The sequence below is a fragment of the Lepisma saccharinum genome, chromosome 8, assembly GCF_977018435.1.
Source record: "Lepisma saccharinum chromosome 8, izLepSacc3.1, whole genome shotgun sequence".
Classification (NCBI taxonomy): Eukaryota; Metazoa; Arthropoda; class Insecta; order Zygentoma; family Lepismatidae; genus Lepisma; species Lepisma saccharinum.
The window spans coordinates 26,648,844-26,662,785 of NC_139236.1; the positions used below are offsets into that span (position 1 = coordinate 26,648,844).

The 13,942-nt window shown below is 36.6% G+C and overlaps 1 protein-coding gene across 1 annotated transcript in view; it reads right to left on the minus strand.

Annotated features, from left to right (window-relative positions):
* The window catches only part of Galk (N-acetylgalactosamine kinase), a 53,438-nt gene that overhangs the window by 5,652 nt on the left and 33,844 nt on the right, over window positions 1-13,942 (minus strand). Inside the window, exons 7-8 of the mRNA XM_083126354.1 lie at window positions 13,458-13,598; window positions 5,647-5,761 (exon numbers count right to left, since the gene is read on the minus strand). Of these exons, the coding sequence (XP_082982480.1) occupies window positions 5,647-5,761; window positions 13,458-13,598 (256 nt within the window). The remainder of the gene's footprint in view (window positions 1-5,646; window positions 5,762-13,457; window positions 13,599-13,942) is intronic.

Genomic DNA, 13,942 nt, shown 5'->3' on the forward strand with positions numbered 1-13,942 from the left:
TCAGGGTCAATCCGTACCAAATGGTCCAGCACTGGTCGCTCGACCATTTTTAAAATTTTTGATTTGTTTGTCGTTGTAACCCCTGTACAAGGGTAGTTCAAAACAGGCATTATTTTTCTAAAACTAGACTTAGTTTGAAAATGGCGGCCATTTTTGTTTCATGACTTACAACATTTTTGGCCTATGCAGACAGTTGCAAAACTTATGATAACTCAGCTAAGAAAAATTATAGAAATCTGGGTTAAAAGACATTGTTTTCAGTACATTTCATGCTACATTTTATGTTCCGTACTTTCTTCACCACATCTAATGCAAATGGCTGAAATTTAGGGTCAAAACTGACTGATAATGAATTTTGAAGGGAAATCAATGTATAGGATATATTTTTTAGTAGGTAAGCAATGAAATATCACAGCTATAATTTTTGTTAGAAGAAATATGTACATCCAAAGTTTCAGCAGAAAATATTTGACATACACCTTTTCTTTGATAATAGCTACCAACGGGCTTACTATGCCATTCGTATGTTGCAATTAATTAATACGTACAATAATTGTAATTGCATGATAGTTCATTAAAAGTAAATAATTATAATTGTAACTAATAACGTAAATGTGTCTGTTTTTGTCAAACTTCCCCCTGTTGTAACTTTGTTATCATGTAATATCAACCTCAAAATTTTTAAGAGGTACCTCTTTATGCAGTAAATATAAAATTTTATTAGGTTCCCAACCAGATATTTGTTTGATTTCAGTTTTAAGCCAACTTTATACACGGAAGGCTAATCTAGACTGGACCTATTAAGTGGGATCCGAACCAGTATGTGCCTCCATTGGGTATTGAACCCGGGACCCCTTGATTACAAAATGCCATTGGGAAGACCTTTCCAACCAGACATATATTTGGGGCCCAAATTTTGAGAAAAATGAGCATTTTCAACGAGCTTTAACTCAATGCGGAAACCAGTAACAGAGCTCAAATATTTTCTGCTAAAACTTTGGATGTACATATTTCTTCTAACAAAAATTATAGCTCTGATATTTCATTGCTTACCTACTAAAAAAATATATCCTATACATTGATTTCCCTTCAAAATTCAATATCAGTCAGTTTTGACCCTAAATTTCAGCCATTTGCATTAGATGTGGCGTAAACTTTTCGTCAGAAGGAATAAAAACAAAAAAATTATTTTTTGTAGAGAAAGAGCATGTCTTTGCAATTATTTTCAACATCAAAAGTTTTTGGTTCCATCATACCCACATGATGAAAATTCAGATTTTCGTAACCTAGTTTTCCCAACACAAAAATTAGGCTACAAATCCATTATTAGTCTTTTTATAGGCATTTGTAAAATTTTTTGAGTGCTGATGTATTTTTTTCTGAAATCCTCATTATTTCATTGAACTTTTTGTAAAATTTCAGAGATCTGACGATTGGTTAAGGAGAAAAGAAATAAAATGTAAACAAGGGTATCTTGTGTCGAGGGTCTCAAGAGTGAGAGACAACACTGATTTGATGACATTTCAAAGTGCTGTAAAATGAAAACTGTCTGAGATAGAGTGAAAACAATTTAGGGGGTTTCTTTCAACCATAAAGGAAAGGTTTATACCAAATTTCATTGAAACCGGAGTTGGTGGGTGTCATGACCTCGTTGAAATGGCATGGAATGACCCCCAAATTAAGTGTGCCATCATCTACACAATATGCTTTCTTCATCCAAAAAAAGGATTGAAAGATGATAATGTTAAATATATACTTAAATATCATGAACAACTTAAAGTCCTTCCTTCCTTTCTCTTTTTCTATTTTGGACATTTTTTTTTTTCATGTTTTCACTAACTAACTAACTCTCTAGCCTTCTTAAACCCGAAGATTCATGGCTGCAGCAACACAGGCATTCCATCTGTCCCTATCTTGAGCAAGATCTACATACTCTTTTCCATCTCTACAGATTTCCTTTAGGTCCATCTCAACGTTGTCCCTCCATCTTCGTCTTGGCCTTCCTATAGGTCTCTTACCATCTGGTTTCCCAACAAGAATCCTGCAAACTCCTCTTTCCTCTCCCATTCGTGCCACATGGCCTGCCCACCTAAGTCTTCTTGATTTAATTATTCTAATAATATCTGGACATGAATACAAATTATGTAGTTCTAAGTTTCACTACTTTGATTAATCAAACAATAAAGATGAACTGATGAAATGCATGATAGGACAAATATTCATCTATAACTTTCCAAAGGGTTCGAATATAGATATCTGGCTTTTTGTGGCACATTACACTTAGCATTCCACCATGGTGGCCAACAAGATCCTGTTTTTCAGAAACCAAAAGTAGCTCATAATATCTAATAGATATCATGTAAAAATGAAAAATGTAAAAATAAACCTACATGCACAGCATTGCAAAGAAACAGGATATTTGAAAGAATTTGGGTTTTAAACAAAATGGAAAGAAATTAAAACAGAAAATCCATACGTGTATTATGAATAGATGCTACTACTATCGGATTAAAAATTATAGATATTAGAGTTTAAACACCAAATAAAAATTAACCAGTGGACCTACATAATAATGAGTTACATCAAAATTTAGCTTATTCAATTCTGCGTTATTCTATGTTAGCCAACTTTTTTCGAGTATGCCTTCTACTTTTTTTCGTCGTGAGAACAAAAGAAGATCCGATTTTTTTTTAGTTTTGCAAACGATCGCTATCTTTGAAATTCTGTAAATCAAAAAATGGTTGTCGGATAGTTATGAAATTTAAGTAGGGTGCAGGCAGAAAGGTTTTAAACACAATCATTAATTTTCAGGTTTTCAAAATTTCTCAAATAACACTTTTTAGCAATTTTGGGAAACAATGCTTTCTTAGTATTGGGTAGTCCTACAAATACAATCTTGGTCTTGTTTTGAAGATCTTTGCATCTGTTTTTAAAATGCATTATCATTGTAAATTCACATTGTGAAACCCATTTTATACAGATTTTTATTCAGCGGAGTAGAGCTGTATGTGGAACGTGACAACAGCGCAAGCAATGAATCACAGCGCCCGACGGCAGTTTCCGCTATTCAACGGACATCGCTGTGAGCCATGTTGCCACGTTCCACGAACAACTTTACTCTGTTGAATAAAAATCTGTTTAAACTCGATTTCACAATGTTATTTGACAATGAAAATGCATTTTAAAAACAGATGAAAAGAGCTTCAAAACAAGAACAAAATTGTATTTGTAGGACTACCCAATACCAAGCAAAAGTTGTTTCCCCAAATTGCTAGAAACTGCTTTTTGAGAAATTTTGAAAACCAGAAAATTAATAATTGTGTTTAAAACCTTGCTGCCTGCATCCTACTAAAATTTCATAACTATCGGATAACCTATTATTGACTTACAGAATTTCAAAGATGGCGATGTTTTGCAAAACTAAAAAAAATGACCCTTTTTTTTGTTCTCATGACGATAAAAAATAGAAGGCATACTAAAAAAAAAAACAAAAAAAACTGGCTAGCGTAGATTAACGCAGAATTGAATAAGCTAAATTTTGATGTAACTCACTTTCATGTAGGACTACTGGTAGGAATCCAAACTCGAGTATCTATAATTTCTAATCTGACAGTAGGCTACCTTGTACAATTTTGTTCCATCCCTGTGATTAGGGAACAGGGGAAGAAAAGTAACAAAATGGGGGGAAAAATAGAAAATGGAATGAACTAAAAAAAATGGAAAAATATGTCTACATAATAAACTTATTATGTGTCTACCTTCCAAATATGAACATTTTATATAGCTTAGAACTTACTTCCAGTATTATCACTATTTATTTATATAAGGTAACCAAGAAGGTTCTATTGGTTTCTGATGATATTTAACATCATGTGCTCCGCACGCTGCATGTTCCAAGGTTAGACAGGTAAGATGATAGTCAGCTGTTAGCCATGGTTGCCTAGTCAGTAAAGAATCTGCCATGTAGGAGACCCAGGTTCGATTTACAGGATGGGTGATCTAAAGTTAGAATTTTTCCTGCCCTGTCCCTGCATAGAGCAGCTCTGAGCAGCTCTTGGGGCAACCTGAGTGGGAAGGGGTAAAGATGGCTGAAGCATGGTGCTGATCACATAACCTAAAAAAAAAATGTCCCCCTCATTCATGCCTTCAAGGCACAGTTCAACGTACATGGGGAACTTTACCTATTACCAGGTGCTGGTAGGCATATGCATGTTCAACCAGCAGGTTATGCTGTGTATGTCCATTAGGTCATGTGAAACCTTGTACGTAAGAGAGCAAGATGTTTCTTGAGAACTCTTTATTGACAAATGCTGCTATATGCAGGCCTGCATAACTGGAGCCTGTGCATTACAAGAGTTAAAATTTGGAACAAACGTGAGAGCAGTAGGGAAGAAAATATGTCAGGTTTTCAGCAATGATGTGGTGAATAAGAGGACAGTGCGACAGTGGTTTAAAAGATTCAAGTATGGCGGTGAATCCCTTGAAGATGAATCCATGCTGGAAAACACAGCCATAGACAACAATACTCAGCAGGTGGCTATTGAGGTAAACAATGGTCGAACATGTGATGACTTGAGAGAAGAATTCCGTGCCAGTGCGGACACTACTTGGAGCCACCTCCATAAGCTTGGAAAATGGTATATTGTGATCGACGAGTCCCACATGTCTTGACTGCAGCTCAGAAGGTGACACAAGCAGATGCCTGTGTTTCCTTGCATCACGTCTGGTCAGAGAGCTGGCATGCAATGTAATGTGGCATTCCACAGTGCCGTCATCACAGGCAAGCATCACCTGAACCTATTCCAAAACAACTGAAACCACATCTCATTAAAATAAAATTATGCTTTGAGTTTAATGAACAGAGCATCGTGCATCACAAACTGCTACCACCGCCAGACAATTGACTCACCTGTCTACTCTAAGTAGCTGGAACATGTTCATGAGAAACTGAAAAATGAGGCACCATAACTCGTGAATCGTTAAGGTGTCCTGTATTTATTGTGAGGCCACACATTGCTAAGGTTACCCGTGACATCATTCTCAGCTTTGGTTGACAAACACGGATGCATCTGCCTTATTTTCCACACACTGTCCCATTTGATTACCATCTCTTCCAATAACTGTACAATCACTTAGAGAACAACAATTCCAAAACCTAGACGAAGTACATATCATACTTGGCAACTTCTTTGGTTCACGTTAGACCTCCCCGATAGCACATTGGTAGCATTGTTGCCTTGTAATCAAGGGGTCCCGGGTTCGATACCTGGTGGAGGCACATGGCCCAGTGATTCAGATCCCACTTTAAACTGTAGGTCCAGTCCCGATTAGCCTTTCTGTGCACACAGTGGACTTAAAACAAGAATTCAATTCAATTCAATTTGGTTCACATTACTCATAGTTCTACCACAGTATGATCCACAGTCTTCAAGAACGTTGGAAATATCACTGTTGGTGATGGGGACCTGTGAGGTCAGATCCACATTGCATTATTGCGTGAAAGTGTCGGGTGAAAATCCAACAGAACTTTCTTGGTTACCTTCGCGTAAAGTTTAACTTCTTTTGGGTACAAATACTAAAATTATGTTAGGAAAGTAAGATCCCCAAATGTACATGCACATATATACATACATATATACAACCTACCCTCAAACACATGCAGAGCTCTTTGATGCAATTTGAATGACTGGATATGTCTTGTATTTTCACTAAGGGTTAGGTGATTCAGTTGGTCTTCACTAACACCAAGTTCCTGGCAAATCTGGAGGTAAAAGTCAATGTCTTGAAATGTTATTTGTTACAATGAAAGCAGTTAAATTTAATTAATGTACATGCAAGTTATAATATTTAATGGCATGAAAAGCCTGCAACAAGTGCAACATGGCTGATTGAAAGAGTTGTCTGTGCATGGATTCAATTACCATAACTTTTATAGTGTTAGGTGTATATATGGATTATACTAGACAATTCGAGTAGATAGTGAACAAACTTACTACAGTATAGAGTTTACTATATAGGACAGCTGATGAACCCATATGCACAGCAGACACTAAAGTGAGAATCATAGAACTTAAGACCTTCTGTAAACAAAAGCACGTATACCCTAACAGTGTTGCAAACTTATGAAAAAAAATAATCCACATAGCCTACAAGGTGTAAAAACATTCCATTCGTCAACAGATGCGGAATAAGCAGTGTATCACTGATGACCTGTTGAAAGTTACTGAATGTATGTATGTAAAAAAAAAAAAAATGTGCATCTTGCCTGGTGGCCAACTTTCAGACTCATCACCGAAGTTCCCTGGCTCGAATCTCGGCATGGGTTTTGGTTCTGTACCAAGGGATTAATTTTCTCTCATATTTTACTAAAAAAACCTTGCTAGAAGAATGTGACACATTGAGATAAATTACGTTTTGAAACCGGGGTTTCTTCATTAAATTTATTTGATGTTTGAAAGTATTATGATTTATTATTATAGATAATGAAAGTAAGCTAATACATATGATTTGTTAGACTAAATTAATAATTATTAATTAGATAAAAATAATGGAAATAACTCATTTGGTTTGATTGATTTGCTTTATTTTACTTCCCCTCTTGTGCCACTTATGCCTAATTTGCGAAGATGGGGATGAATGATGATGATATGATGAAATCGATGAATGGACATTCACAAACATCCATGCCCAGGCCACGATTCGAACCCAGGACCCCTGGCGTTGTAACGCGATGTGCTAACCACTCTGTCACGGGCACCTAACTAATTTGGAATTCAAATATCACCTATACCTCATCGTCTCGTAACTAATGACAAATGTGCATGTCACAACGTGGTCGATCTACACCTCAATATCACACATTCCAGTATCCTCCAGAGTGTACTTCAACATCTCTAAAGTTACTTCATCCAAAAACACACTCGTATGTCCTTTTCATCCCATTCAAAAATGCTGGATTATGCAGCAAAGACACCAAGGGAAACTAAAACGGCAACTTAGAGAAGCATAAAAGTGGGGAAAGAAGACTGTAGAATACAAAAATCTTTTGAGGCAGTCACATTTTATTGTACGCTACATATAAAAAAAATGCATATTTGGGGGTGAATTTTTAAGTATTGTCAAATTTTTCTTCTCTCTTGTTGAGAGGTGTTCATTTTAAATAAACCTCCCTCACCCTACGGCCTGCCCTCCTTCACCCGCAAAAGTATTCCGGAGTGTGAGGATGTCACCATCCGGATGGAAAACACCTCTGGATTATAGATCGACTCCTGCGTCCCACCCCACCCCCGGAGGATCGTCACTGACAATGTGAAATCACACTATCATATGCCGACATTTGACATACCACTTCAGTTTCTGTACTTGACTTAGTGAGAAGTATTGAGGTTGGCAACAGCCTAATAACGGATTTCTTCCGCATCATGTAGTCCGTTCTATGAAAGTATGCTAATAGAAGAAAAACGTGTAAATTACATTGGATTATACATTTTAAAATATATTTTCATTAAAGGTTTATAATAATAATCATACGTGATTATTGTATAAATTACAATCGATCACGTGAACAGCAAGAAAATAGCGCCAGTTTCGAACATGGCGACTTGCATGCGTGCAGAAAGGTCTCCCGTGTTTTCAGAGTAGTCTTTCAGAAATACTGACGTTTGAAAAGTGGCAAGAAGCAGGTTGTTCTTAACGTTTATGTGACGTTGTGTATCCTGAGCAAGCAGTGAAGTTGGTGTCCAAGTGTAATTGTGTGTCTGCGTCTTTGTATTTTCGGTCTGGTGAAAGAAAGGAAAACGACCGGTCAAGTTGTGAGTCCCGCGAGAAAAACACGTTGTTGCTCGTACAAACAAGTACACCGATTTTGAGATGAGTGCAATACAACACGAGGTGCTTTCGTATTCTTTCAATCAAAGAGATGTCCTGTCCATTGTGGGGAAGATGTTGATAGTGATGATTGATGACAATCTTCCCAATTTTAGCAGTCGACGTTAAATCGCCTCTTGTGCCACGTTGAGTTCTTTTTTGGGAAGCAAATTTGACAGACAGGATGATGTCTAGCGCCGAAAGTGCCTCAAGTTCAAAAAGGAACTGCTGAATCAAGGTAAGAAAATACATTACTTGCATGAGACGTGCGTAAATAGTGTGCTTATTATCGTCTTCTTGTTTTCTAGTGCATGAGAAACCGAGAGAAAGATAAACAATCTGTTTTTATTCCCCGGCTTATCTTTGTTTAGCTTCTGCTAAAACTGGCGGTATATTTGTTGGACAAAGGAGAAAACAATACTCTACATGTCAACAATGTTGGGCAATAATTTGGTGGTAGAGGAAGCAATAAAACCAAAAGGCTTGAATTTACTGAAATGAATCTCTCACTCTCTTGTATAACTTTGGCGCCATCATACTGAGAGAGGAGGGGGGAAGGGGAATCTGTTAACCCAGTGTCAGATAAATTGGACTTTTGGCGTAGAAAATATGTTCATTCTTGAACAAGAACACGTATTTAATCACTTGTAGAAAATTTATTATACTTCAATGTGTAGATTAGCAGTTAAAATAAGAATATGTTTTTCCATGTTACGTAAAATTAAAGGTTGCGAGTGAGCAGCATATGATGGCCGCACCATTCACGAACAGCTGGCACGGAGTGATGCATTACTCGAAGTGAGACGGTTGTTTACAGAAGGTCGGAAGGTTCGTGATTCTTACTTTAGTCATAAAACTGCATCAGGCATTCTGCAGCACTTGTATTGAAGCTGGTTCTACCAGCAGTAATTCTAGCAACACCACTAGGCCAGTACTTCTCTCTCTCTGCTGTATGGTCATCAATCATTGTATATGGCAAATTTTATACATTGGGATATTGCAAGCGATGTGCTCCCAGCCATATATCGACACTGTAGACTGTCCGTGAATGAAGTGTGTAAGTTTACATAACTAGTTTAAGGAGTGATTTATTTACTATTTAGTTACCAATTTATAAAAGATGGTGCTGAACCATTTTTGACACCTCTTGATGAAGTTACTCATACCTCACTGCAGTTCCTGTTGATTAATGTTGGTAATTTCTTTGTGGATGCTTCGTTTCAGTTCTTCCAGGTTGTGTGGACTTGACTTAAATTTTTTTAATCTACCCCAGAGATAAAAATCACATGGAACCTTTACACCTGATAATCTTGTCTCAAATCACCTTTGAACTTCATGTACTGATCGAGTTACCACGTATGAAAAAAAGAAATGCACACTGTGCAGTAGAAAACATTTGCTGAGTCATAACACACTTTGCGGTTGAATACTCTAGGGGAAAAAAATACAAAACAAGAACCCTATCACTTCAAAGTCTCGTATCTACTTTCAGGACCTCTATAAAAAATGGTTTGTAGCTCCCTCGCCAACTTACGTAAGTGGGTGTCTTAATAAAGATGTATCAAAAATGTGTGTGCATCAAAAGCGACTAGTTTGAACACCTCCTTTTATAAATCTAGTAAATCACTTTCTAAAATAATTACAGAAACTGTTGTTTGCTTGCTTCATCGACACTCTAAGATGCTACACTTCGATGGATCACATTGTATCTGTGTACTTATTATATGTAGCCCTGTAGTTAGAAATGACCTCTGGCAATTACACAGGCTCTTAAATTACACAGTCTGAAAACTAAGTAATGAGATAGTCATTATAAAATAATAAAAGGGGGAACCCCCCGAAGATGCCCATCCTCCACCCGCATACATTCGGAGATATGCTCTCATGCCCAGGTACCTTAATATAAACCCTGAGCATCTTTTGCGTGAATGTTTACAGATTCCCCATTTTTTCCCCTTATTGTATAATTTATATTTTAGTTACACAGTAGAACTTCTGGCTTCACCAGAACAGATTTCGTTAACAAATTGTAGAGTACAACAAGGAGAAAAAAAATGATAATTATAATAATAAAATAAGGAAACAAACTATTTGAACATTACGTGTTTATTACTCAAAGAACATTCCTCCTGCATTCGAATAATCAACATCACTGACAATAGAGGGAGTGATTCAACAAATACACACACACACACTCAGTCACTCACTTGTTTTTAAGTTTGGTTAGGAATACTTGCACTACTACTGTACATTATGCACCTTTCATTTGATTTGATCATGGTGCAAGAACCAACTGCCTGGTTCAGAGTACTCAAGTTAGTCATGGGCAATTCTCTTTCATAATCATTCAGAACAATCCCAAGTAACCACCACCGTTGGGCCAACGTCACTTTTTACGTGGGAAAGGTTGGCTTTACGTTGGTTGGCAAATTGACGTTGGTCTTACGTTGGACCAGTGGTGGTTGCAAACGTTTGCCCAACCATGGAAACGTGAGTCAAAATCAGTTTTATAAACAACTTTTTAATGCTAAAGCAACTTTCGGGAGAATGCTGAAAATTCTAGAGTGTAAAATAAGTGACATGTAACAGTGTTTCTTTCGAATATTTCAGTCACAGCACATACTGGAAATATAATATATTTTTAATGAAAGTAGAAGCTATTTTAAACTTGCAGTCACTCACCAGTCCTTTGTCAGCCACCATGGATGAAAAATGTGTTGGGAATTGCTTATTGTTTGTCTTTCTTGCTGTAGTAGAACAAGAACATTCTTACGGGTATTATTGTGAAGGTGGTTAAGTAATGGTATGTGCAGACTAAATTCCATGAAAGATGGAAAACTAAGTAAACTGTAGAATGTTTTTGTGCTACCACTTGAAGGTACGGTGCCTTGAAAACAATGATACCATGTGACTGGGAAAGTGCTGTGTGTATTTTTATTTTATTTTCATAAATAACTTGAACTATTGTTTACATTTGAACTCACAATAAATTATGTATATATCAGAAAATGAACCTATCCATTCTTTAGTTTTCAGTACGTTGGGATAATGTACTAAAACCATATGTTGGCCCAATGTAGTAAAACCATACGTTGGCCCAACGTTGGAACCACAGCCAAAATTACTGTTGGCCAACAGTATGTTTTTGCGTTGGGCCAACCGTTGGCCAACCATTTTCAGTACGGCTGGCCCAACATTGGACCAACCACTTTTGGTTACTTAGGATACGTTAGTAACAGCAAGTTACAGTTTCATCCTTTGGAACAAATTCATGACAAATAATGCTTTGCTGTCACAAAAACACAACATTGTCTTCAGCTTTCACTTTCGAAACTGCATTCATTTTCCTGCCTCTTGGTAAACTTAGCAATTTTCATTTTTCACTTTGTCATTTTGTAGCAGAATTATAGTGAAAATGCTATGTTTTATTCTCCACAACAATGAATTCAAGATATTCTTATTCTTGCGAGCAGTTTTCAGGATGTCTGATTTGATTTGATGTTGTTTTAAGTCCACTTTCTGCACAGATAGGCTAATTGAGACTGGACCTACAGTTTAAAGTGGGACCCAAACCACTATGTGCCTCTACTGGGTATCGAACCCAGGCCACCTTGATTACAAGTCAACGACGTTAGCACTGTGCCATCAGGAAGGCCCTCAGGATATATGAGTTGAAACTTGACGTTCTCTTACTGTTTCATAGCAATAAAATGATGACACCTTTACACCTCCTTCATGGCATGGCAGCATATCTCATGAGGTGTTGCCACACTGTAGATTATACTATGAACACATTACTTCAGATAAGAGTTCACACTTGGAACACCAAAAAAAAAAAAAAAAAAATGTCAGATTACTTAACTGTCGGACTGTGTAATTTGTTTCAAATATGCCACAAGTAAGATATTTTTAGTTTATAATGAAGTTAAATGTACGTAAAAAAAAAAAAAAAACTCAATAAAGGGTTATTCAAAATTAGTCACCTAAAACTAAAGCTGACTAATTCCGAAAGTATTATTCAATATTGATTCAAATGCAGTTCAAAATACGTGCTATACCATGAAGTCTCATTTCTAGGCCTCCAGAGGTCAGTCACTCTGTTACAGGTGACTACCAGTTGACATGGGTCTTACAGCTGTGCAGAGCAGAGCGTTGTCTGTGGTTCTTATGTGTGTAGTTCAAGAAAGTCTACATCGAGTGCAAGTTGGGAGTTAAAGTTTAGGTAAAAGACAAAGTGTATGCTCCTCCACTTCCTGCAACTCTATGACCTGCAACTGATGCAGTGTTACAAGTGGATGCAGCCATGCTTACGCAGATACGGGTTGAAGTTTCATACCGTTGGGATATTTGCCAGGCGACAAAAGGGAGCCATATCGAACATTTATAAGAAACTTGAAGTTATATAGATTTTAATGCAGCAAATGAATTATATAAGTATATTATACAAATGGAGGGATTTAATTTTAGTTTTAGGTAACTTATTATGAATATTGATAAATTGATTTGCTTTAGTTTACTTCGCTTCTTGTGCCACTTTTGGCTAATTTGCAAAGATGAGGATGAGTGATGATTTGATGAAATTGATGAATGAACACTCATAAACATTCATGCATAGGCCAGGATTCGATGTGCTAAGTAAGCACTCTGCCATGGGAACCAGCCTACATAGGCACCCACAGCATTGAGGCACTTACATACTGGGAGACGAGTTTTTGCATACCCTTGTCATACACTTCTGCTGCCAGTCCATTGGTGCAAGGATACTGTGTCAGCGGAAGTATACACAGGCAGCATCCAAGGTCGCAGATTATGAGTCAGTTGTGCAAGCTTTTGTGAAAGTTGCATCATGGCAGTGGTTGTGTACATGTTTTTCTGAACAGTCAAGATGAACCAGAAAATCAAGAATCCTGCCAATTGTAAGAGTTGTCATTCACTCTTTGTACACTAGAAAAACTCCATCTTCTGAAATTCATAATCAAATCATGGAGGTCATGAAGGTCATGGAGGTTTACAAACTTACACGAGTTTTTGGGAGGAAAGTGCTTCAATGACATCTCAAGCAAACAGTAACTACATTTCTCAATGGACTTGTTGCAAAAGTGCATAACAAGGGTAACAAAAACTTGTCTCCCAGACCAATAAGTGCCTCATAGGGCAAAAAATAGTTTTTTAAAGTTAGATAATTTTAGTGTAAAATAGACTGTCAGCTTACTTCAAATAATAATAATAATAATGCCATGGGTGCCTATGTAGAAAAATAGCCCAAGTTTCTGAGTAAAAAGGTTTTGTTCAAGTAACATCTTTCATTCTTTTTATTATCAAATGAATACTTTCTGGGCATGCCTCGTATTTTCCCATATTTTACATTTTCCTGCACTTTAAGATTTTCTATTTTTGTACCAAGAAAAATATACCATCAAAAGAAAAAAAAACTGGTTGCAGAATGAACCAAAAATGATAAATAATGTCCAATTTATTATGGAAATGTAAAATTGGTAGTGAAATGATTTATGCTGGAATTTAATGTTGGCACACAATCCAGAAATTACACATTGAAATACGTGTGATGGTAGGAAATGCAATATACTTACCTCCTTTTTGGTGTACGGTTCTTCATGAAGTGTTTCTTTCACAATTGAAGCCATCTGATCCAGTGGAACTCCCAACATCTGCTGTAGGTCACCTAAGCGCATCAGCTTTTGCCACATTAACCCATGTGACTTTGCAATAATCTGGAAGAGGCCAATTAAGAAAAAATATTTTTGCTATACTGCACAAATATTTCAAATTCCTATCTAATGAATAAAATAAGTAACAAATTCTTCCTTTAATCAATAAAATATGAAATTAATTTCAAGGAAGCTTAGAAAAAATTAAATTATATTTTACGTAGGTTATCAGAGACAACGTTATATTAATTAAGCACAAAACAGCATAGTTTTAGAAGCATATTCAATAGTTTAATAGACTTACGTAACCTCAAAACTATTGAGAATATCTCGGCACCAGTGACAGCACACCACACGAAAATTCACGTGAATGCTCTAGAAGGAATTCTAAGCATTTGCAATTTTTC